Raw genomic sequence first — 23692 nt, forward strand, 5'->3', positions numbered from 1 at the left:
TCCCGCGGGGCGGGGCGGGGCGGGGCGAGACACGCAAGGGTGGGGGTGTCCCGGCGCTCGGCATTCCCCGGCGGAAGGCGGGAGCGGTTCCGGGGCGGGCGGCGCAGGGCTCGCGGCCATGGCGCGGCGACAGAAGGCGAAGACGGCGGCCGCGGGCAAGCGCAGGGCTCCCGGCGCGCTCCCCAGCCCGGCCCCCTCCTCGGAGGACGAGGCGGACGAGGCCCCGGAGGAGGTGCCCTTCGGCGTGGCGAGGGAGGCGGCCGAGGCCGAGCGGCAGCTCGTGGGGGAGGCGGCCCGGAGGTGCGGACACGCCGGGGCCTCCTGCTCCTGAACCGCGGGTCTCACACCAGCGCTTCCCTCCTCTTAGCCCCACTCTTGTCCCCCTTATCCCCTCGCTTACCTCTCTAATCTCCCCTCCACCCCTCTTACCCTCGTCTTACCTGCCTTTTTACCCCCGTTCACGCCTCTTGCCTCGTCTTACCCTCCCCTTCCCACCCTTATCCCTGCTTATTTCCCCTTGTTACTTCCTTTCCCCCTCCCTTATCTCCCTTCTTACCCCACCACGCTTCTTACGCCTCCCAGGCCCCTTCTGCCCCCTTATCCCGCCCTTAACCCCTTTTACCCCCCCCTTCACTCCTCTAAATCCCAGTCACCCTTCCTATCCCTTCTCCCTTATCCCACCACCGTGTCCCTCTCTCACCACCTCCTTTGCTTTTCCAAGCCCTCGCTCACCCCCTTTACCCGCTCCTAATCCCCCCTCTCGCCACATGGAATGCTGACAGTGGTTCCCGCCTCCCCGCAGGCACCGGGAGCTGCAGAAGGAGAAGCGGCGGCGGCACCAGGAGCTGTTCGCGGAGCAGAAGGTATCGCGCTACCCGCGCCGGGCTGCGGGCGGGCACGGGGCGTGTGTGCCGGCGGCGTCCGTGCCCGCCTGACTCCCCTCTCCTCCGCAGAAGCGCAGGCTGCTGCCCGAGGCGGTGCTGCAGGAGCTGCAGGATGCGTCCGCACGGTGAGGGGGCCAGCGGAGGCGGCAGTGGGTGTTGGGATCCCGTCTCCGCATCTACCACCCGTGGGGACCCTTCGGGTCCTGGCCTGGGAGGCCGGGCTGGAAACAGGGGCTTTCATGGCTCTAGTAAACGAAGGGAGTGGGAATTGAAGAGTAACCCGTTGCGTTCTCTTTGCTCCCCAGGCCCGCAGAGCATGCTGCGGCAGATGACCCAGGTATGCTACAGCTTGCTTTGCTAACGACGTGCACATCTGGTATTTCAGGAGTTCATTCCTGTGCCAGAGATGCAGTGGGAGCTCTGGTAAAGAGACCTTTTCCAAGTCTTAAACATGAACAGACTGGCCAGACTGTCTTTTTCCAAGGATAAGAAATATCTCAGGAAAAATCTAAAGTCACATTTGATCTAATTCTTGCGCCTTTTACAGAAGTAATTTGCTGTGTGGTGATTTCAGTTAAATAGCCTGAAGTATTCAAGGAAATAATGGACAGGTGCTATGGCAGAAAAAGCAAGGATTAGCAAAGGTGGATTAGTATTTAGCCCTTGTTTAAGTTATACATGCTATTCTTGGGTAGAGTTGTTAAATTGCCTCAATACTTTCTATATCAAACTACAGTTTAATAGCATCTGTAAAATATTAAGTATTTTCAAACTCAGAATTACAAAATCAAGTGTCTAGAGTGTTTATGACTGCTGTTCTTGCTTCATCTGTACTTCGAAGTACTTCACAAAAAAATCTTTTATTTAAACAGTTCTCTCATCCAAACCTCACATGCTGCTGGTGTAACTGCTACTTTTTCTTGCTTTTATTTAAAAAAGATCTGTTGTATTGGCTTAACAAAAAGATGAGCTGAGAATGAAGCAAGACTAAAGCCAGAGCTGGATTTCCCTCTATGGGTTACCCATAGCTGTTGTGTTGCATTGAATTTTTGTTGCGTGATCAATCCCATTTTGTTGATGCCAAGGAAGAGAAAACCTGGGTAGCAATACTTTGGGTTGCTCCTCTGAGCGTTTTTCTTCCCCTCCCTCTTACAGCTGTTCTTCCTAGTCAGTGCTTCTGAAAAATGCTGCTTAAGTCCTGTTCCTGTTTCACTGACTGGTTTTGATTTGTAATGTTTGGGAAATTCTGTTTGCAAGTTACTCTAGGTGAAGAACTTGAAGATGGGGCTGCACAGCTGGCACAAGGCCAGGCCCAAGGGCAAGGCCAAGCTGAAGTGCAGGAGAAGAAAGGCAAGAGGAACAAGGGCGCCAGGTAGGAGGAGATGATTTTGCCTTGTGTGGGAAGGGGCATTACAGCAGCTGTTCTGTCACTGCATGACTGTACCCTCTTCTGCACTTCATGTTCCGCCTGTCCTTCCTCTGATTGAAAGCGTATTTATGTGCTAAAAGCACCTTTAATGTCTTCTGGTTTAGCATACTTACATATGTGTGCATATATATATAAAATACATAACAGAAATAATTTTTATATATGCTGTATGTATAACTGCTATGAGATAACTGGGCAGTCGTAAGCACAGCAGTACACATTGTGTTGTGTGCTGGTACAGGTGGGGTGGTTGAGCCCTGAATTCCTGCATTTAAATCTATTTTTCTCTCTCCTCTTTATTGCTTTGTCTCTGATGGCCCTAGAGAGGAATTGCCCTAGCTTCTGGTAGGATGAGCTCCAGACTCCCAGGAAACTACTTGGGGCACACAAAGGCATATGACAACAGCTTGAGAGTATTGATCCAGTTTTTTATTTTTTTAATACTGCCACAGAGCTCATCTGAGTATTGGAAACCAGCACTGGGTGCTGCTGTGCTCAAGCAGCAAAGCTTGACAGCAGTGTGTGTTGTTCTGGGTTCTGTAACCACACTACAGGGATGTACATCTCTCTTTGACTAGGACAAAAGGAAACTACATGGCTGTGTGCTTAAAAGACCACAGTGCAACAGGCCTCCACCAGCAGCTTGCCAGAGACTTTCTAAATGCTCAGCTCTATGGGCCACACACCAACCGTGTACAGGGTAAGCACTTCTTCCTGGCTGGGTCTGTATTGAGTCTTGTCTGGCTTAAACTCCAAGATTAACACTTGTCTCCATTTCAGCAAATGAATTTTTTTCCCTTGCAAACAAGAAAGATCCAGTGAAAAAAGCCGCAGTTCAGTTTGTGGACAAGTCTTGGGGTGAGTATAGAAAGTCGGAGTAGGTACTATTTTATGGGTATGTGGTTAAAAGTACCCTTGAATAAAAGCATGGTTTCCATGCTAGAGCATCGTGGCTCATGATACTCTTAACTCCAAGCACGTAGACAGGTAAGGGAAGGGCAGCAGGGAACTGCAACCTCAGCGGTGTCATGAGCACACCCCCAGAGACAGCGTATGAGACAGAAGCTGAAAAAAAAATGACTTTGTTTTTGGTATGTTAAGAAACAGCTATTGTCCTAGAGCTGGGGCTGCTCAGTGAAATAAATACTGCAGTAGCTGTTGTTTCAGCCTCCAGTCTCTGAGCTGTTGGAAGGCATTTCAGATGCATCTCACACTTAAAAGCAGGGATACTGAGATCCCAGAACATCTATGTGAGCACAGGGAAACAGCACCCATTTCTCCTAATTTCCATAATGGATGGGGACAGTCTCACACCTGCAACAGTCTGTGAGACTCCTGAAGACCAGAGGCAAAAATTACTGATCCTTAGCAAGCAGGGCTGCTTTCCATCTGCGCTCCATCACTGAAAGCACCACTGTGCCCCCCACCTGAAGGGGCCTGGTGCAAGCTGGTACTCCTGGCCAGTGGAACGGACCTGGGGCATACAAAATACCTTAGGAAGTTTATCAGTGTTTGAGGTGGTGGTTCTGTTCCAAAATGCTGCAGCAGTCAAGCTGCTTCTCCAGCACATGGGCTAAGAAAAATGGTAACTTAACAGCTATTTTTTTTTCTTAAGGGCAAGATAAAAAGGAAAAAGCAGCAAGGTTTAAGAAACGTTGGCTGGCAACACAGATTAAAAATGGAGTCTAAAGACAGCTTTTTCAGAAGATGCTGCCAAGGACTTTTACTGACAGTTGATCTCTACACAACGGAGGTGTCTTTTCTCCCCTTCACTGTCACTTTGCTTTGAGCTCCAGCCATCAGAAGGTACCAAGCTGTACCTGATCAGACTTCCCTGTTCTCTCCCCTCCGTGAAGTTCTTGGGGGAGCTACAGAGCAGCCCGGCCAGTGTGGTAGAACAGCTGGTGCTAGGACCAGGCTTGCTGAGCTGCCTCCATGAGGCAATGCCCATGCAGAGAATAAAGATGAGCAATGTTTTACCTACTGTTGTGGATGCTGCATTCCTTACAGCAGGCAATTCTTCCTGCTGCTTCAGTGACTTGCATCTCTAAGGAAAGGCTGTGCCCTAAGAGCAGAATCATTAAATCGGCTCCCACAGCAGGACACTTTTGCTCCAGCCTGATGATTACTTGTCAAGCAGTAGGGCTTTTTCCCCATCTGCAGGGAGTCCTGAGTAAGCTTCCTGCACTGTTAACTAGACTCACTGTGTGGCAAGAACATGGCAAACCTTTCACTTCCACCAGCCCAGTTCCTGCAGGCAAGTGGCAACCCCAACTTGAGGGATGAGCCACTCTGCTCGCCGCAAGGGCTGCTGCTCTAGGATGGATGGAACACTAGAACAAGAAAATGTAGCATCCAAGTCCGTGCTACTGTGGATGTAGATGTAAGTTTTTAATGGCTGGTTAATTATGATATCACTACATTTTATTGCAATATAGTACTATTTAAGCACTTTTAAAAATGCAAGGTGTACAAAGATTAAATTAAGACTGTAAATTGACTAAATATTTGGTTTTTATATAAATAGGTCATAACCACACTGTGTTGACATGTAATACTGTTATAATACAACAGTTAAACTGGTGAGCCTACACAACAGAAGCTGTCTGTAGTTAAACAAGGAAACAAAGTTGAAAAGACCATGTTAAAACAAAAAACTACTAAGATCAACAGGTTGGGATTGTAAGTAGCAACAAACATATTCACTCAGCTCCTGAGTAATTCAAGTTTTACAGTACACATTAAAAAATATCATTTCTTCCCATCAACACTATATATCCAAACCATTTGCATTTTGCAAATTACACTGATTGAACTATGTAACAATGGGGGTGGAGGTTGGCAAGTCATCCTGCTTGACGTTTACATCACCCACATGCTAATACATCCATGTTTTCTATTCTTCCGTCCCACCACAAGGTAGCAGGATTTTTGGTTTGTTTTGGACAATCGTTCAAAGGATTGGTACTTGTCAATTTGGATGTCTGACGTTACCAGTGATATTTTCAACTCTTAGTTGTCTAAGAGGTTTAAAGATGGAAATTTTCTCCTAACACTAAGTTAGAAATCATTTGCATCATGCTGTAAACTAGGAAGCAACATAAAGCGACAGACTTGTCCTTAGTACATAATTAAAATTCCAAATTCCAGTCAGCAGAGCTGGTCTACTTTCCATGTTGAATATGCCACAACACCTTTCAGACCTTCAAAATGCATAGCTAGTGTAGGTAGTCTTCCACTGTGGCGAACGCACAGGATCCAATTCCTGACCGGGCCATCAAGCCTAGACACTGTGACGCCTGTCCCATGGCTAGGGCAAGCGGGGGTTGCTTTGGCAGATTGTGAGTCTCTGAAAAAGAATCACAGTGGCAGATAAAAAACCTGAATCATTTCACAATAATGCACTGAAAACTTGACATTTAAGCCTACTTAAATCATTCATTTGTGAAGTTTGCTCTAAGAGCAAGACACAAAGCAGGAGCAACAAAGTGACTGTGCACAGCACCATTATTGAACAGGCCCATTTTTGTTCTGAATGTAACAGCAGAAAAGTACCTGTTATTTTATGTACCCCCCAAAACAATCCCTTTCTTCCCAGAAGAATGTACCCTACACTGCTATCCTTCCTTACAGAGGAGCAGCTGGGCCACCTGTGTGGGACAAGGGGGAGGCACCCCGAGCACCCTGGGCAGCCAGCAGGCCGCACTTACCTAGTATTGCACTATTCAGTACAGAGCACACTGGTTCTCTTTGTATCGGGTCAAGCTGGTTCCCAACAGGGCTGCTCCAGGGATCGGAATATGCAAGTAAACTGAATGCATCCTGCGGGAAGATGGCTTTTATTGTATCTCACAGCTATAAGCTACTAGTGGAAAGAAGGACCATTTTATTCAACTATTTTGATTCAGAATCACAAAGGTGACTGTCAGTGTCCATTGATACAAAAAGAGAAACAGAAATTGTGACAGGACTTGTTCCATTTAGTGTTATTTCCCAAGAGCAAGGCAAAAGGTAGCATTATTTTACTAAGTGACAGGGTAAGAGAAAACAGACTGAAAACTGCATGCAGTCTTTGGCCAGGGAATTCTTTTCCAAAGCAGTCTCAAATCAAGGCAAACTAATTAACATGCAGAATACTAATGACAGCACATTTTGGGCATCTCTACCAATCCCCTTGCGGTTCACTTATCATTAGAGACAAAAACAGCACTTCAATTCAAGAGGCCAAGTTATGTGGTCAGAAATGAGAGAAAGGGAAGTGCTAAATTAATTTCTGTGTTTAATTGTGTAACAGCACTAAATTATCTTCCTTGTGCATGTGCTACACAGACAAGAAAGAAGACAGTGCTACACCACAGCTGACCAGAATACTGCTCTGAGACACACAAAAAATGGCAGAAGTTAAAGCAGAACAGTATTCCAGCACAGCATGCTGTGGGACATTCCTTCTGGGCAGCACAGTTATTCACCCTTACAAGAAGGTTAAACATACCTTGAGCATTTTCTTGTTCACTGTGTTTTTGCCACATTCTCTTCTTAGCTGCTCACTCATTGCTTGCAATTCTCTTCCAAAATGGATCATCCTTTCAATGGCTGCTTGGCTGCCACCACATAGCTGGCGTCTTAACTGACTTGAATCTACTTCTAAAGAAACGATAGCGTCATCATCACCACTGACAGAGTCGAGGGTAACAACCTATGGATCTAGGGACTCTGCACTGGTTTCACTCAAACACAGCTGCCTGCCCAGAGACAGAGCAGGTCAGGCCAGAGACCTTGGCCCCACGTACTCCTGAACTGAGCACTGCCGAAGTGCTCCTTGTAAACATTTAAGAGACCCAGTTCACTAATGGCAAAGGCTGTCAGCACATGCTGTTCATCTTGCAAGGGGTGATTTTAAACTAACTAGAAGATAAACCAGATTTTACCCTAAAATTTTAAGGGAGTTTAAAAAACAACAATGAAAGTCCATACAGTTCTTTTTTAATGCTTGGGCACTGCATTTCTAAGGATACGTGGAATCGGGAACTGCTAATAGAGGGTAAAAAATGCTGAACTTCCTGAACAGCCATGATGGATTCTGCTACAAGACAATCATTTAGACTGTTCATATTTCTTGTAGAACACATGTTAATAATTTGGATATTTCAGGCTCCTTTCGTAATCAAGCAGAACACTACAACTGATTTCTTCACTGTTTCCTACAATACTCCCCAATACTAGTGATTTTAAAAGAGATTGATGCAGCTTATGAATAATAAAACACTTGGCTTCTTTGAAAATTCTGCCTTTTAAAATTTACACCTAAAGCACCACATTAAAAAAAGGCATTTATCCATTTCTTGTCTTTTTTCATCAATGGAATCAAGTATTAAAATGAGCATTTTGATAGACTGTTCAATTACAAATCCACTCTTGTTTCTGACTTTAACACTGCTATTTAGTGATGTATTTTGACCACTATTTCAAAAAAGGAATTTTAACTGGCCACTTTTTTTCCCCTTAGATATAAGTGTATCACCTCTGGAAAATACCTGCCTACTTATTAACCTTACATACACAGTACTAAGGAGAATATATAAGTATTTCAAGAAGCGAAAAACCACCAGACTGAAACTGGGGGGTGTAAACAGTGTAGATGAAGCACCCACAAGTCTTCAGGTAGTGGTACTTGTCCCTAGCTCAGCCTAATCTAGGACATCCCTTTCCAAAGGCAGCAGACAACTACATTAAAAAACCACAAACACCTCTGTGCCCTGTGCAGCTGCTGCATGTCTGTCATAGCAAGTCTCTGCAGAAGAGGCTGCAAGAGAGCAAGGACCAGTTTTGGGTTTTCTGTCACAGAAGTAAGGTCTCAGTTTCAGAGCATAATGCAGGGAAAATAGCAACTTGCATTCCTCCTTGCAGGGCTGTTAAGAGAATGACATTTGCTGTTCAACAGTTACCTGTATTTCCCAGCAAAGCTGTGGCATCAGCAGCAGCAGCAGCACATGCCCCGGAACTGGGAAGCGCTCACAGACCTCTGCACGCACTGCTGCATTCTGAAGGTCTCCAGTTTCACATTTCATTTAAACTACACATTAACTGACATCTGCTTAAATCAATTGTTTGAATAGCAATTCTGCAGCTGCACAAAGGGCAAGCAGAGGGGATTTAAATACTCATTTGTTACCAACATCAACAGCCATGACAGAGTGTAAAGCAAATTAAGTAAAACAAAGTTAATTTTTAGCCCCCAACTATATAAATTGGTGGGGTTTTTGGTGGAAAACATGGGAAAAAACTTAATTTTTCATTTTTTACATTTCCCAAATACAGCTCTCAAGCATTAAGTATTAGCACTTTGCATTCTTCAATATAAGAGATTTAGAATTTCTACGCTTACTGTGAAGCACAAAGATGCCATGAGAACCATGAATGGGAAGAGGCAATCTGCCAACTCAAACACAGGCTGCTACCCAACAGGGTGTTTCTTCTCAAAGGTACTTCCTTAGATATTGATGCTATTTTCGGTAGCCACGAGTTACCCATTTCCCCTGTTCTCACACTGATATTGGACCACCTAAATCAGTGGTTTTAAAATTTACATCTAGTAATAACAAAACAAAAAAATTAACATTTGAGCTAATAACCCTAATTTTCAAGTTGGGAAGCATTGCAAGTAAAAACATAACCTTGTTGCCATCACTTAATAAAAATGTAAGAAATATCACTGCAGACCCATTTCTGTGTCACATTCTTCCATTTCGTGATCATGTTTAGAACTACCATTTAGGAAGCCATTGGATGAAGTCTCAGCAACCCCATTGGAGTAGTGATCTGTTTCCATGTCTACATCATTGCTGAAAAGAAAGTAATAAATACATGTTTTACTCATATTTAAGTACTTAGGTTATCTTTACAACTTCATCACAGTACTTCCTCAGCTACTGAAAAGGTGCTGTTAAATACTACCGAGCTAGACCACACTTTTTTTCGATAGTAACTGGTGATACCAGAGCACCATGGAAATTTTTAAGGCTGTCTCAACATTAGTAGTCAGTAAAATAGTATTTTCAGATACTGAAAAACTAAAGATGTCCCCCATTATTCAGGAGTAAGGAATATAACACTTTCTAAATACACACCAAAAAGTTCTTACCTTATTTATATAACTGTATGTACACAGAGCTGAAGAAAATGCATTGAGAAAATATACTACTCTCACTTTTAAAAAAATATATAATTAATATTTATAAATTAAAAATATAGTTAAATCAATATACATCCTACTTTGAAAAGACCATATTTAGGTACCTAATTATTTCAAAAAATGCCTTCTCCTATTTACTCTGTGGAACGACAGAGGAAAAGCAAAAAAAGAAAACCCCAAAGCAAATGCTGAGTAAACCAGAACACTGAAGAGACACTCAGTGGCAAATGCAGAGCATTCAACTCCTCACCACCCTTTGCTTGCAGCAGCTCACAGAAGTGCTTTTAGAAAATGCCAGCACAGCTTTGGGGACTGAGCTTTGCTGACAGTTGCATCCTAGCTTGTTCTATTCCGTCATGGAGAACAGCAACCTTAAACCTCTGTCAAGACCAAATAGATTCAATTTGGAAGTTTCATATCTTGCTTCTAAGCAACCAAAAATACTCAGCTTCCTTTGAGGAAGGAAACCAAAAGGCCTCTCTGACTGGACAACAGCACAGCCAAGGAATTGCCTTGCTCCGTGAAAAATCTCCAAGTTGCCTGGACACTGCCAGCCTTTTGGCAGAGGCAATTGCTGATGCAAACAGAAACTCTGAAAAGCTAAAAGGTAAATTGTTACTCTTACCTTTTTACCCCAATTATCACCATCCAACTAAAATAGTTTTGGTCATCACCACCACATCATCACATCCTATGCGGTAGTTTTGGGAATCCATTTTGGACAATGCAGCTCAGTGCTGTTGCATTTCACATCAAGTTAGGTTCTGCTGCATCCACACAACCTAGAGCTATCTGATATTTACTGGTTATGAATAACCATATTAACCCTGATTAATAGATTTATTTTCATTCACTGAATTGAACGTGTTTGCACTTGTGACAGTGACTGGCATAGGCAAACAATCCTGGTGTATACAGTGAAAGAGAATGCACACTTCACATGCATCTCAATTGTGTTTACTTTGCAGATACTGCCACAAATGGACAGTATCTGGAAAACTTTTCATTACCTACGTGCAACACACTCAAATCAGTGTCAGTGGCTCAAATTAAAATCCTAAGTGCCAAAGAGCTAATTAACCTTCACTATGCAACTTCAAAACTGACCATAGCTATAAGCAACATAATTTACTTTTGTCCATTTCATTTCTTTAACCCAAAAGGAGAAAAAGGTCTATTGAGCCTGAACTGTCAAAACAACCAGAGTTATCACAAGCTGTTGGCCCCTTACACCGTGTTTCAATGCCCTTCGGAGAAAAAAAATCAACCACATCAAATCCCACTGAAAACTCTTCCCTGCAATGCAAACATGTGGACAACACAAGCCTTAATGTAATTTAGAGGCATCTAAAGTTTATTTACCTGGAATAGCTGTTAACCTGCTGTGATCTTGATACATTTATGTTGTTGAGCTCTGGTACATTCAAGCTGGTGGTTGTGTGTTTACTGTGACAGTAAGACTGATGCGCTTTATTTGATATTACTCCATTACTGCAACTACTTTCAAACCCTGAAAGAAAGTTTTAACCACTGTAGCCATGAAGCAGTACTTACAGGTAAGTTTGTAGGAAAAATGATGTAAGTATAGTGTTTACTGACCAGGAACAAGTATGCTGAATTTGTCACACAAACTCAAGTACTTTACCTCCATGTTTCAGGTATTTGAACCTTTAAGGCTTCTGGAGTACAGAAGTTAAGCATTATTTACCAGGTATGAACACAGACACGAGAAGGTTTTTCCAGCTGTACTAATACACTGGTAACACAGAAAACTGCACCAATGTAGAAGAGCTTTTTAGAATGGATGCATTCAAAATCTTTTCTAGGCCACTGTAATCATTATGAATGGAAGCAAACATTACTAATTCCTGATCATGGAATTCTTGTGATAAATGTGCAGTAGAATTCAGTGCTGAATACTTTGCATGTTGCTATACTTACACACAACCTCCCTCCTTCACCATGTAATTATTTTAATTGTTAATACTGTGCTTTGCTAAATAAAATTATACCATATTGTGAAATTACAATGCCTAGCTAAAATCTCTTCTGACCCTTCTAAAATATAATAGGAAAACTACTATTTGAAGCAAACATGTAATTGCCAGTTCCATCAAACCAAGAGCTCCCTAGTATGTTCTAAAATAAAACAGGTCACAGGAAGGGCTTATTATAAAGAAAACAGCTGCTGCCATTTACAAAATCCCAAACATCAATTCTAATAATACATTCATCAACCTGCCTCTATTTTCAAAATTAGAAGAGTTACAGGTACTTTCTACAATACATCCCAATAACCACCTGAAGAACAACCAGAAAATGTGAGTGGCTCTCCACTGGCACATGTGATGGCACTCTCTTGACACAGCAGAAAGAAACGCGAAGCTGCTGTTGTCCTTCCACGGGCAGCAGGAATTACGATGGCCAGGCTACACTGGCTTTCCACTCCATTCCAGAGGAAAAAAAAAATAAATGAAGCACCCCCAATCAGCTCTAGTTTGGATTTGGAAATTAAACAGAAGTGAAAGCTGATGGTCTCTGCTACCTTAAGAGTCTTACCATTTTAACGTGCTCAGCTTCCTCTCAGCAGGGGCGCTTTGGAAGGCACCTTCCCATAAGCTTGGGGCAGCTCTGAACATTCATGGCTTCCCAGGGAAGATTTCCCATTATCTAAATGCTCTAAGAAATGTTTCAACTGAGCAGACTGAAATGTGGCTGCCAGCAGGATGTCTTTTACCCAACCATACACCCAGCTTCTGGTGTTTCCTGCTCAACCACAGGTATTCTGACTTCTCCATCGACACCACAGGAAATGGATCATATACACTACTTAACGGATTTAAACCATCTTGCCCAAGTCATAAATTATCATCAAAAGGACAACAGAAATTTATGTCACAACCTTCCATCTCCCAGAGGGAAGCACTTCTTAGAAACTGGTAGCAATCTATTTTGCAAGAAGTAAAGCACGTGCAAAAATTATGTGATGAAACTTTTGGTCTGCCCAGTGACTGGAAATCACGTATTTTAATCATTAAAATTATACTGTTACACAAAGCATCCACCATAAAATCTTAAGTTAAAAAAAAAACAACCCAAAAAAAAAAAAAAAAAACCCAAAAAACAAAAACAAAAAAACCACCACCAAAAAAAACCCCCAAAAAAACCCCACAAACCAACCAAAAAAAATCCACATGGTGTGGTATGCCCCAACCTATGTGGTCGATCCTCCACGTGAACTTACCAGTAAAGTGTGTGCTGCTCCCTTTGCCTGTTGCCAAATTGTGAATATTCATTCCATGGCTGGGACTCATGCTAGGACTACTGAATGACCGTGGGCTAACAGGGTAACTATCTTGAGATTTTGGACTGTGGCCTCCCAAACACCGCACTTCACTGTCTGTACCATTCACCATCTCTATGAACTGGCGCACCCTAAACAAAAGGCAAAAAGTTAAGCTAATAAAACCATTTACACATTTCAAATTACCAACGATAGCAATGATTTTATTTTAGTGTTAAATACAGAGCAAGTCTGACTCAACAAAATGCTGGATGTCAGTAACCCAATCGTCAATAAGCTCTGGAGCATTCCACCAAAAATACACAATTACAAATTTGTGAGGGAGGAGAACAGGAATATTATCCTTGGAGGACAGCCTTTGTCACTAAGTCCTCAAAGTTTAGAGATTTAAACCATATTTCCTTGTTCTAACTGTTATATTGGCAGGGGCAAGGTTATTTCTTGAGAAAGATATGTTGTTATGTTATCATGTCTGTCATTTCTCTCAAAGTAAATGAGAACAGAGTTTGACTGTCTGCAAAACTAAGCATTAAAGGGTAACTCTTAACATTAAACATCTGCACTAGAAAACAACTTGAAAAGCAAACTCCCATACAAACCTTCCCTTTAGAGGCTGTTGCTCTTTGTCAATTTCATTTTAGATAAGGAGGTTTTACTATGGACTTTAAGGAAGCTCAGAACTCCTGCTTTATGCTTTAGGCTTCAGTAGCCTCAATAGAACAGGCAAAATTTAGAAAGACAGATTGAGAGAAAGATAACATACAATTGACGCTATTGAGTGAAGTCTTTCATCAAAATGTTCGCATTTTGTGAATTCTGTGCTAAGTCTGGAGTACTATCACGTGAATTCTGTTCAGCACTTGAGCATGACAGACTTCAAACACATTCCAAGTTACTTAACTGAACATAAAATTAAAGTGCTTTGTTCTTAGAGGAGATAACACATTTTTCCACATTCAAACACTGCAATGTGATACAAAATTCTGGAGAACAGCGCAGTTGGCAAGTAAAATTTCCAGAATGAAGGTGACTATTGTGTGCCTGGGAAGCCAAGAGAACTCTTTGGGATTATGGAATTTCCACAGTTTTAGCCAGAGGTTTCTAGTAAAGTGGCATGGAATGAAACAGGTCATTTAAACTGATCTTTAAAGTCAGTCACCCCTTTGGAGGAACAGACTAACTTATGCCAACAGAATTCTTAACCTTCTTGAATGTGGTACAGTATCAGTTTCCATTTTAAGTTTTACTTGACACCCAAATGGATTAAAATTCATTTTAAAAAACTACAGAACTTAGTTCTAGAGAACAAGTCTACAGGGAGATGTGAATTATGCTGCAAACCAGGACCTTGATGACAAAACCTAGTTAAACATGTAGCAAATAAGAAGAGCATAAAAAAGTGAAATATACACATTTTCTAAAAAGCGCTGCTTAACTTTGTATAAACTTTTGTGAAAGCTTTAAATGAGTAACTGTCTTGTCTCAGAAGGTACTGTGCCATCTATAAACACACATCTGTATAATTTGAAGACTCACTTTAATGCAAATAAGAGATTAGGATTTCTTTCTAGTAAACTTGGATACAACTGTTGTGTTGTTTCAATGGCTTCTCCCATTCTTCCTGCTAAAACCAATTTCTGAATTCCTGTTCACCAAAAAACAAATAAGAGATTAGGATTTTTTTCTAGTAAACTTGGATACAGCTGTTATGTTGTTTCAATGGGTTCTCCATTCATCCTGCCAAAACCAATTTCTGAATTTCTGTTCAGCAAAACCAACATCAGGTAAACGGACAGCTTATGGATTAATATACGTACATTAACGATTAAAAGACACTGCAACCATCAGTCAACAAGATTTTTTTTCCTCTTAAAAATAGTTATTGTAAAGAAAGATCATGCTTCCTTAAAATGTTCAACAGGAAAATTTAAGAACTGCACTCCACCTACATGTATCTAAATGAGAACTCAGTATTTTTATTTACTGCCAGCATCCAACGGCTTTGTAGTCAGATTGTGCATTTAGAGCTAGAATAAGATTGCACACACTCTTCTGTGATTTATTTCTCGTTTTCACAACTTTATGAATAAGCACATACCAAACTGCTGTCACTCAAGAGCATCCAAATTACATCCCACTCCTACAGGTTCAATTTTGACTAAGAAAAACAAAAATTTAGTCTCTCTCACCTACAACACATACTTCCAATCAGGTTACAGTTGAGTAAAACCTTTCACAACTGTCCCTGCTTTAGTTGATGCTTCTGTGGCTGTAACTTGGCTCAAGCTGCAAACAGCCTCCCAGCTCTCTCCACCAGCAGAGAAACTGATCCAAATGAAAAATAGCCCAACAAATGTGTTGTTTTACAACCAGAGCAGTTTCCCCATGTTGTATGTCATATAGTAACACAAATGCTTATGGTCAGGGATTTAAATGGAAGGGGAAGGCACTGTTCAATCAGGCTGCCAAACAGCACTGGCATGCATGGCAAGTTAGAACTGAACTGCTGTTACTTCTCCATGTCCTCTTCCCCATCACATCTGTAAGCAGGAAAACTCAAGTTTCATTTAACTTATAAAACATTCTCTAAACTCAATCCCTTTTCACAGTTCAGATAAAAATATAAATGTTTGTCAAGACTAAGTTTTATATTCCTGTTTGTGACTGACCATTAGCTCTCACAAACACTCAGAGACATTACACACATTTGTTTCAGACATATCGCAACTTTCCATTCAAGAGAAAAGACAACAGGTAATTTAGCACATCGGCTACATCAAACAAGTTACAAAGTATTACTACACAGATTTTTTTGTACCCAGCTGCTCATACATGTGTAACATTAGATGACAGCAAAGAACTGTGCTATGGAGTAGTGCTGCAAGCAAATTCTACAGTGCTGCTCAAGAGAAGGCTTCATGTAATATTTGTTTAAGGGAGGAAAAAAGGGATGCAATGTGCTTTCCGGCCTTACTTTGTCTGTTCTTAATGGAAGCTAATTCTTCTAGCACAGTCTGGTCTGTGGATCTGGCGAATGCCTCTGCTGTTGCACAGTATCCATGGTGAACTAAGTAAGATGATACCATTCTAAAAATAAACAATAACAAAACTCAGAAATACTCATTAAATACAGGTAAGAAACCAAGAACTCCTGAATGCAAAAACCCTTTGCTAAAAAGAGGTGACTGAATTGAAAAATTGTACTTGAAATGCAGAGATTTCTGTACAAGTCAGACAAAAGTAATTCAGCTAAGAACCAGAATATTCTTTAAAACACTGTACAAAATAACCATTAAAAAAATAATAAACGTGTAACTTTATTGTGATGAATTTTAGTAACAATTATTCATCACCCAAAGGCAGGGTCAGTTCAAGTATCAACTGCTAATTAAGTTGGGGTTTTTTTTCTCATTACCCACACTGAAGTGAATTTGCTGCACAGTAAAGTTTTGTTTTCACTGAAAAAATAAAAAATGCAAAGTCACAACCACCATTTTTCCAAGAAACACTAATGGGACACAACTTAACCTGGCATGTTGAAGGCTGAGAACACAAAGGGAAATTTCCACAGCCCAGAGTATTCAAACTGCCCATTACAACCACGGCAACTTTCCTAAAAACTCCCCAGTCCATATCAAATCAGAACAGAAGTCTTACACTCATCATTATAAAGTCCAAATTATTAATGACACAGACAACTCTGCCACAAAATGCATTCATGTTCCCATTTGCACAGTTATCAAACCTGGTAACAAAATTACTTGTACTATTTTTTAATAGTATCTATCACTTTTTGCGTGAGACAATAGAAAGAATGTTTTAAAGATCTCTGAAAACATGCAATTAACAACTTCTAAAAAAATTAATATTACAAGTCTTACTTCTGAATCATTGTTTGCCACTCTCCTTCCCGATCTCCTATTGGAAATCTGTCAATCTGTGCTTGAATTTTGGTTCTCCACTCTCGCATATAGTCTTCAATATCAAATACAAATGGGTGTTGTCCAAAATTAGCATCCACAACCTCTCCGGGTGTTTGAAGCCCTACTGTAGGGTACAAGTTTGGCTGCAAAAAATATTTTAATTAGTTTTTGACACTTATCCTAAAATCCCCACTGTTGTGGGGATTTTTAAATCTCTAGTAATATCCCCACTGCTTCTAGTAGTGTGCTCCAGCAGTAAAAGCAGCTTCTGCCAATACAACAATGCAATGACTGACTAATTTTATTCCCAGTGGTCAAAATGTTTTCTTAGTTTGAAAGAAGAAAATCTTACTGACGTTCTAGTCAGAAAATACGCTTTTTAAACTGTGCTAAACATTACAACATTTGCGTTCAATTTCACAAAATACTAAGTAACAATTTTCGATGGTTTTTAAAGGCCTGGTTTTTTCTTTTAAAAACGGAACAGAAATTAAACTTACAAAGTGGGCCATTTTCCTTTTGGGGTGAAATACTTAAAATGTCACTGACTTTTAGTGGTAAGAACTGACAGGACAGAAAACTCAATATCCTCAAAATCCAAGTATAGTGCCTAACAAGAACTGTAACAGTGCATTGAAGTTCTCATGAATTCCTGGACTTGTATCTAGGAAAATACATTATAGCACTTATTGTTGTCTCAGTTTTATTTTATTTTCTCCATGCATATTTGAAATATGCCAAATATGAGAAAGGTAAAATCTGCCTGTTGGGATAAAAGTAATTTTCTTAAGTTCAATGAACACCTCAGCCATGGCAAGGCAATCAGTTGCATGAATGGGGTTTTGTTGCTGGGGTCATTTGGGGGGGTGGGGGGAGCTAGTATAAAAATTTTTTTAACATTAATTTAATAAATATGCCTACATCATAATTACACTGCAGACAATGGTGGTATGGTAAAATGGTATGTTCATCTACAGAACCATATGCTAAATAAATTAAAGCTATCAGTAAGAAGTTATCAACATGCAGGTCAGTAGGAACTCTGAAGCCCAGCAAAGCCAGTGAAATGAAAAATACTCTGGTTGCTCAAACCATGCCCAAACCAATCTTGCCTCTATTTTCACATATACACTGTTTGCTTTTCCAAAGAAACATGCTCATACTGTTATCTAGTCTAAAATAATCAATAAACTGCAAGTCTCAAATCTTTTAATGAGATGAAAACCATTGATTCCAACAAGGGGTTTAGCTTCACACTTCAGATTATAGTGTCAGTTTTCCTGAGCTGGCACCATGTGCTAGCAAGGAGCCCTGCTAGCATCCCAAAAATCCAGGACATGGGCAGTGGTTTCCTACACAAAACACTCAACCCTGTGGTAGGACTAAGAGACTCCTTGGGTTACTGACTTCATTTTTCCTTAATATCTGTCCTTGCCTCTTAAGGCCACAGAAAGGGAGTGGCTGGCCAGATGGATGTGCATCACACACCGCACTTTAAACAGATTAAATCAGAAATGAACTGGAGTGCAGTATCACGCCTGTATCAGCAGTATAGGGAACAGACGCCAGTTTTAAGGAAAGCACAGTTTAATTGACTCAAAAGCTGCAAGACTTCAGATATGTGCAGCTTTAAAAAAAAAAAAGTAATTTGATACATTTGATTTTATGAAGCAAAGATTGTGAAAATCAGGCATCAAGAACGAGTTACAGCAATCATGTCTCAAGCAGCCATCTACCATGCTGGTGTTTAATACAGCTCTGACATTGTATGTAAGGCTTGAATGTGCCAAGTATGTAATAACTATTTGCATGTATTACTTTCTGCTGAAACTTTCACTAGAACTGCCTGTTAAAAACCTGAAAAGGAAAACCTCTTGTAAGGATTGGTGTAAAACCAAAACACTTTCTCCTTCAATTAACAGATCACCACTGAAATGACAATGAGAATATCTGATATTAAATTGGCTACAAAGATTATCACTGTAATTCCAACAAGCATAAGGAAAATGCTAGTTTGATCTGAAACATCTGTTTATGACACAAAGGGAAACTCTGAAAATGCACTTATCTTACCGGTAAATCTGTGAAAGCGATGCCTGTAATAAAGAGAAAATTAAGATTAATTTCCATGTGTCTGGATTCTAGCCTTATTTTCTTAAATGTATCATTGTATGTTCAGAAAACTCACCCAATCAATCTCAGAAATGAGTTAAGTATGGTGAAATCCACGATGCTTAAGCACAATTCATGTTTTTAAATAATAAACTGCAGTATTTGGCAAAAAGTAATTGTCATTCAAAAATACTTAAATTGCCCTTAATTTTTTCAAAATAGGTCATAAGATTTAGCAAACCATACAGATATGCAGATTAAAAAGTATGAAAGTTCTAGCTACATATTAAATTTAAAAAGAAAAGTAAGGATATCTGAAAATACTTTTTCACTTGCATGTCACAATGCTGCAACATCAAGATTTAATGGTGTTTGCTATTACTTTTCTTTGTAAATACTCACAATCTTTACACAAGCAGCACATGTCTATAATACTCCAAACCAGCCTGCAAATGTTTCACTCTAATCCACGCCAACATGCTTTGGTTTTCAAACAGAACAGCTTAATATCTTGTTACATAATTACAAGCATCCATCTACCCGTAAAACCAAGGGAATGATTTTGCTGTCTCAGGATTAGAGAAAAATATGACCTCTATACACTTCAGGAACTTTGGGCAATTTCAGGGGATAGGAGAGCTTTCAGTTGAAAAATAAACATCAGTAATCTGACGTTTCTGATGATTCTGACAGCCAAATAATAACAGTAGTTCAGAATTTCCTTTATTGTTGCAAGCATTTTTTTTAAATGCAGAATTATTCAAATCCACTTATCCCTTCAAACTTCAATTTATTTTGTATCACCACCTTCTCAAATTTAAGATGAAAACAAAGCTTTTAACCTTTTGTCCTAAATTCCATCCCTGTTTTCCATCTCCATTTTTCACCAGGATTTCAAACCTCAAGAGCATCTGGATTCCTTACCCACGTCTTTTGAGACAGAAGGATGACATACTGAGTGAATCTGTTTCCTTTGTTTTCTCCCATCATAACCCAAAGCTATCATTTTATTTATTCCCTGCTCTTACCCTAACTTTTTCTGAGCTATAAAATTTTTCTATTTGGCAATTTTGACATCCAACTTGCTCTTTTCCAAAATGGAGGCTGTAGGCATAACAAATCAATGACGACTACGTGATATGTAGGTACTGGGGGTTTTAGGAGGGTTTGTTTTGGCTTTTTCTCAACCCAGGATTTCAAACTCGCTTGAGAATTGCTTAGCCCTTTTTGCAGCATCAAATCCCAGGCTAAGACAGAGACTTCCTATATTCTAGACCATATATGTGGCCCAGAGAAGAAACATAAATGTCCTCCAAATCATGAATATACAAGAATGCTGGACAACTAGCAGCAGCAACAACTCAGTGAGACAGACAAAATTTCTGATTTCTTTTTCCACTGAACACAGGATCAATTTTCCTCTGTCAGAAACTCAAGCTAGCAAAGCCCATGACAGCAGGACAGCTGTCAGGTTTCCTTCTGAAATCCATAAAGTGTTTGTCAGACTCAGTCTACGACAGATGACATTTTTTTAGCCTCTCCTCACCTATGCCATTTTGGTCTCCTCTAAAACAAGATTTTAATCATTTGCACTGTTGTTTCACAGCTGGCCTAATCCAGTCTGCTTTAAGTTTTCCACTGAAAAGGAGGGTTCTGCTCTTGCCTTCGTAGCTCTTTGCTGCTTTCATGTGACCATAAGAGTAGTGAGAACACTCGTGTCTCTTTAGCTGATCAAATGATCCAACTTATCTGCAGGCACATTGTGAATGTTTCAAAAAGGGAATAAGATAAGATTGCTTTTCTCAGCTTTAACCCAGTTAAAGATTAGGGCAAACACAAGCCAGTATCTTCCACTTGGATCTATCCTGCAACAGGATGCCAAAAGAAACAACTACACAGTGCATGGTTCCAGAGTCTCACTGCCCTAGGTCTCAAGGTATTGAGTCCAGATATACAGACTCATTCAATTTAGAAGGAACATTAAATCATCATAGAATAGAATCACAGAAGTGATTACTTGGAATTGACCTCAGGAGACTCCTAACTCTTGCTGCAACCAGAGGCAGGAAAACTCCAAAGTCAGATGTGTTTGCTCAGGGCCTGAGCAAACAAAATGTCAGTCTTGTTCAGGGAGACTAGGAAAAGAATTTAAACAACATCCTTCCCCATTTTGCCAAACCTCCTTTGTGTTTGCCAATGTAAGAAAACAGAACAGCAACTTCGAGAACACCTATCTCAATATCTTACTTCATTTCATGCTACCCTCTCCTTTCCTTATCGCATTTCTACCCATCACAAAAAACTTATTCTTCTTTGAGCTTTATCCCTTCAAAGTTCCTGCTCCCCTCATCACAATTCCAAGATTTCTTCCCAAGCTCCCACTCCTTCATTAATGCAGGACGTAATTTTTTTCTTCTTTCTTTACACTATGTATCTTTGCTCATTAAATTGCATTAAGTAACTAAAATAGATATTCCATAAAAATTTTTAACTCCACCCACTCCTGACATCTCCAAACTCAGAAATTGTCTCGCAATGTTGCATAATACTACAATTTACTGTACGAGTTTATTGGACTTAATTTTAGCTCAACTTGCATAATTTATGGCTTTAGCCCAACTATGAATGACTCCAGACTGGGAATCCAAAAGATACTCTTCTCCAACATATGTTCAAAGTAATATGCATCCAAAGTAAGGTTTTAGTCAAGGCTGGGTGTTCCCCTAGGGCAGCAATAAATTTTAGCTATACCCATTCTCCTTATCTTCAGTTCTCTTATTAGCTATTACTTCAAGCATTATTTGCGGAATTAGTAGTGGAGTTCATTAACGCAGATCCTGTGGAAGGAGATGCTATAGGATGAATCCTCCCAAATTCACAAGGAATGTTGGTGCAAATGGCACAGAAGTTATTTTTCCTAGTTCTTTAATTACTTCATAGACTATCAAACTATCAAAAGAACTATTCAAGCCCTTTGCTTCCGATGTGAAGAGGGTCTCCTATTTACAACAGACTAAAAGACATAATGCTGTCGTGAAAGGCAGCATTTCTCCATACCCAGGCTGTGTCCATTCTTGGTGTAGAAGCAGGTGTTATTGATAAGGTTGACACAACAACCAATGACATCGCCCGTAGTAAACGTTGGGCCGTAAGGTTGTCCCGTTCCAGAGGAACAGAATGAATGTCCATCGTCTCCATGGTAACCATATGAATGTTTATCCCAACCTAGAGAACAAAAGCATTTGCAATTTATTCATTTCCTTTATTATGAAATAAATTAAAGACTGCACTAAGTTGGTATATTCTAACCAGGTTAATACAGTTAATTACTATGCTCAGCTTTCTGCTTTCTAATATTTCTTATCTAGGAAACCTGTATAATTCTTAAAATGACAACTTCTTTTATCAAAATGGCTGCATAAGTAATTCCATTTGTAGTATATAACAGGTAATGCAAATTCAGAAAACACATTTTTCTCTTTAAGCAAACATACAAAATTACCAACACCAAAAATATAATCAGCTACAATGCTGAAATTCGAAAAGCTATATACAGATCTGACATGTCCCAGCAAGGCAGTGAAGATTCTCCTGTTCTCCCTTTCATTTTGCAAAACTATTGCTACCATATGTCATAATCAGATTCTTCCTGGCTAAAAACCAAACATGCATCTCTGGGGAAACATATTTCTACTCCTGATTATTCTCAATGACTATTCAGCAGCAAGCAGCCTCTGCATAATAACAGAATCTCCAGACTAAAGTGTCACTAGCTATGCTACCCCAAAAACTGAAAATAAATTTTAAATAAAAGGAAAAAAAATTAGCAATACAGGTGAAAATCACAGCCAAGAGGAAATCATTATGCATGCAAATATGGTGCTGATTTTGCAGGTGAAGAAGCTGTAGAATCTTAAAGAAGCTTCATACTGTTACACTACTCAATGAAATTCACAGCAAGCAATTTTGGTCTGTGCTCATTTATAAATACCTATCTACACTCTCTGCAAATTAATACTGAACCTCTTCTGTCAAGCTGCTGCCTAGTAGGTTAATTTGAAAGTATCTTCCACATTTAGACCCTTAATCTTTATCATCAGTAGCTTCAGCTAGTACCACATTAAGCATCTCTCAGTAAATTAAAGACTACCCCAAATTATTGCAGTTACATTGATTAGTAGTATCTTTGACAATTACAGCATCCTAAATCATATTCAAAATAAACTTAATGCTACCCACTAATAATTCATCAGCCTGAGGTGGGCTCACAGTATAACAGGGACTTGCAGTCATCATATGAATCTCTACCAGAGCATTTGGTTAAGAAAGTTAAAATTCAAAAGTAAGAGAATGCAGATACTCAAAGGTCAATTCAACATAGTTTTGTATTTTGGTAATTTCAAGGAAGCCAACTGGTTTGTTTTGGGTGGATAATTTTTACACATTTAAAGATCTGTTAAAAACCCAGTATTTTATGTATACACACACAAAACTTCCTTAAGTACTATTCAGAGATACTACAATCAGACAATACTACAATCAGACAATTGTTAACTAGACAGCGTCCCTGATCATGCAGGTCAATAGAACAGCCAACATGTAAAACTAGGCTACACACTCTTACTATTAAGGTTGGAAAGGTAAAGGTACAGAAAGTGACAGAAGGAGAGTTCTTTCCATGTTTGACAGAAGTTTTTATCATAGTAGCTCATTGAAATCCAGTTTACAGAGCACAGGAATCTACAGCTTCATTTTTATCAGGAACCATGATGAAAATTTTAAAATGTATTTGTTTTCTAAAAAGTAGCTGCATGATGTTATAAATAACAGTAAGAGCTGATGGATGTA

General features: G+C 40.0%; 2 protein-coding genes across 2 annotated transcripts in view; one reads left to right on the forward strand and one right to left on the reverse strand.

Moving 5' to 3' along the window:
* Nucleotides 1–76: 76 nt before the first annotated feature.
* NOL7 (nucleolar protein 7) lies at nucleotides 77–4297 on the forward strand. The gene is made up of 8 exons (XM_039550271.1): nucleotides 77–300; nucleotides 803–863; nucleotides 954–1009; nucleotides 1190–1221; nucleotides 2142–2256; nucleotides 2892–3013; nucleotides 3094–3171; nucleotides 3929–4297. Exons 1-8 carry the CDS (start codon nucleotides 119–121, stop codon nucleotides 4000–4002), a joined length of 720 nt encoding a protein of 239 aa, XP_039406205.1. The 5' UTR covers nucleotides 77–118; the 3' UTR covers nucleotides 4003–4297.
* Nucleotides 4298–4680: 383 nt separating this feature from the next.
* RANBP9 (RAN binding protein 9) overlaps nucleotides 4681–23692 on the reverse strand; it is a 38872-nt gene continuing 19860 nt past the window's right edge. Inside the window, exons 4-14 of the mRNA XM_039569444.1 lie at nucleotides 21902–22069; nucleotides 18806–18828; nucleotides 16691–16875; nucleotides 15784–15896; nucleotides 14346–14454; nucleotides 12750–12940; nucleotides 10868–11015; nucleotides 9034–9155; nucleotides 6806–6957; nucleotides 6024–6135; nucleotides 4681–5662 (exon numbers count right to left, since the gene is read on the reverse strand). Coding sequence (XP_039425378.1) covers nucleotides 5532–5662; nucleotides 6024–6135; nucleotides 6806–6957; nucleotides 9034–9155; nucleotides 10868–11015; nucleotides 12750–12940; nucleotides 14346–14454; nucleotides 15784–15896; nucleotides 16691–16875; nucleotides 18806–18828; nucleotides 21902–22069 — 1454 coding nt within the window. The 3' untranslated portion in view covers nucleotides 4681–5531. The remainder of the gene's footprint in view (nucleotides 5663–6023; nucleotides 6136–6805; nucleotides 6958–9033; nucleotides 9156–10867; nucleotides 11016–12749; nucleotides 12941–14345; nucleotides 14455–15783; nucleotides 15897–16690; nucleotides 16876–18805; nucleotides 18829–21901; nucleotides 22070–23692) is intronic.

Source organism: Corvus cornix, chromosome 2 (assembly GCF_000738735.6).
Source record: "Corvus cornix cornix isolate S_Up_H32 chromosome 2, ASM73873v5, whole genome shotgun sequence".
Lineage (NCBI taxonomy): Eukaryota > Metazoa > Chordata > Aves > Passeriformes > Corvidae > Corvus > Corvus cornix.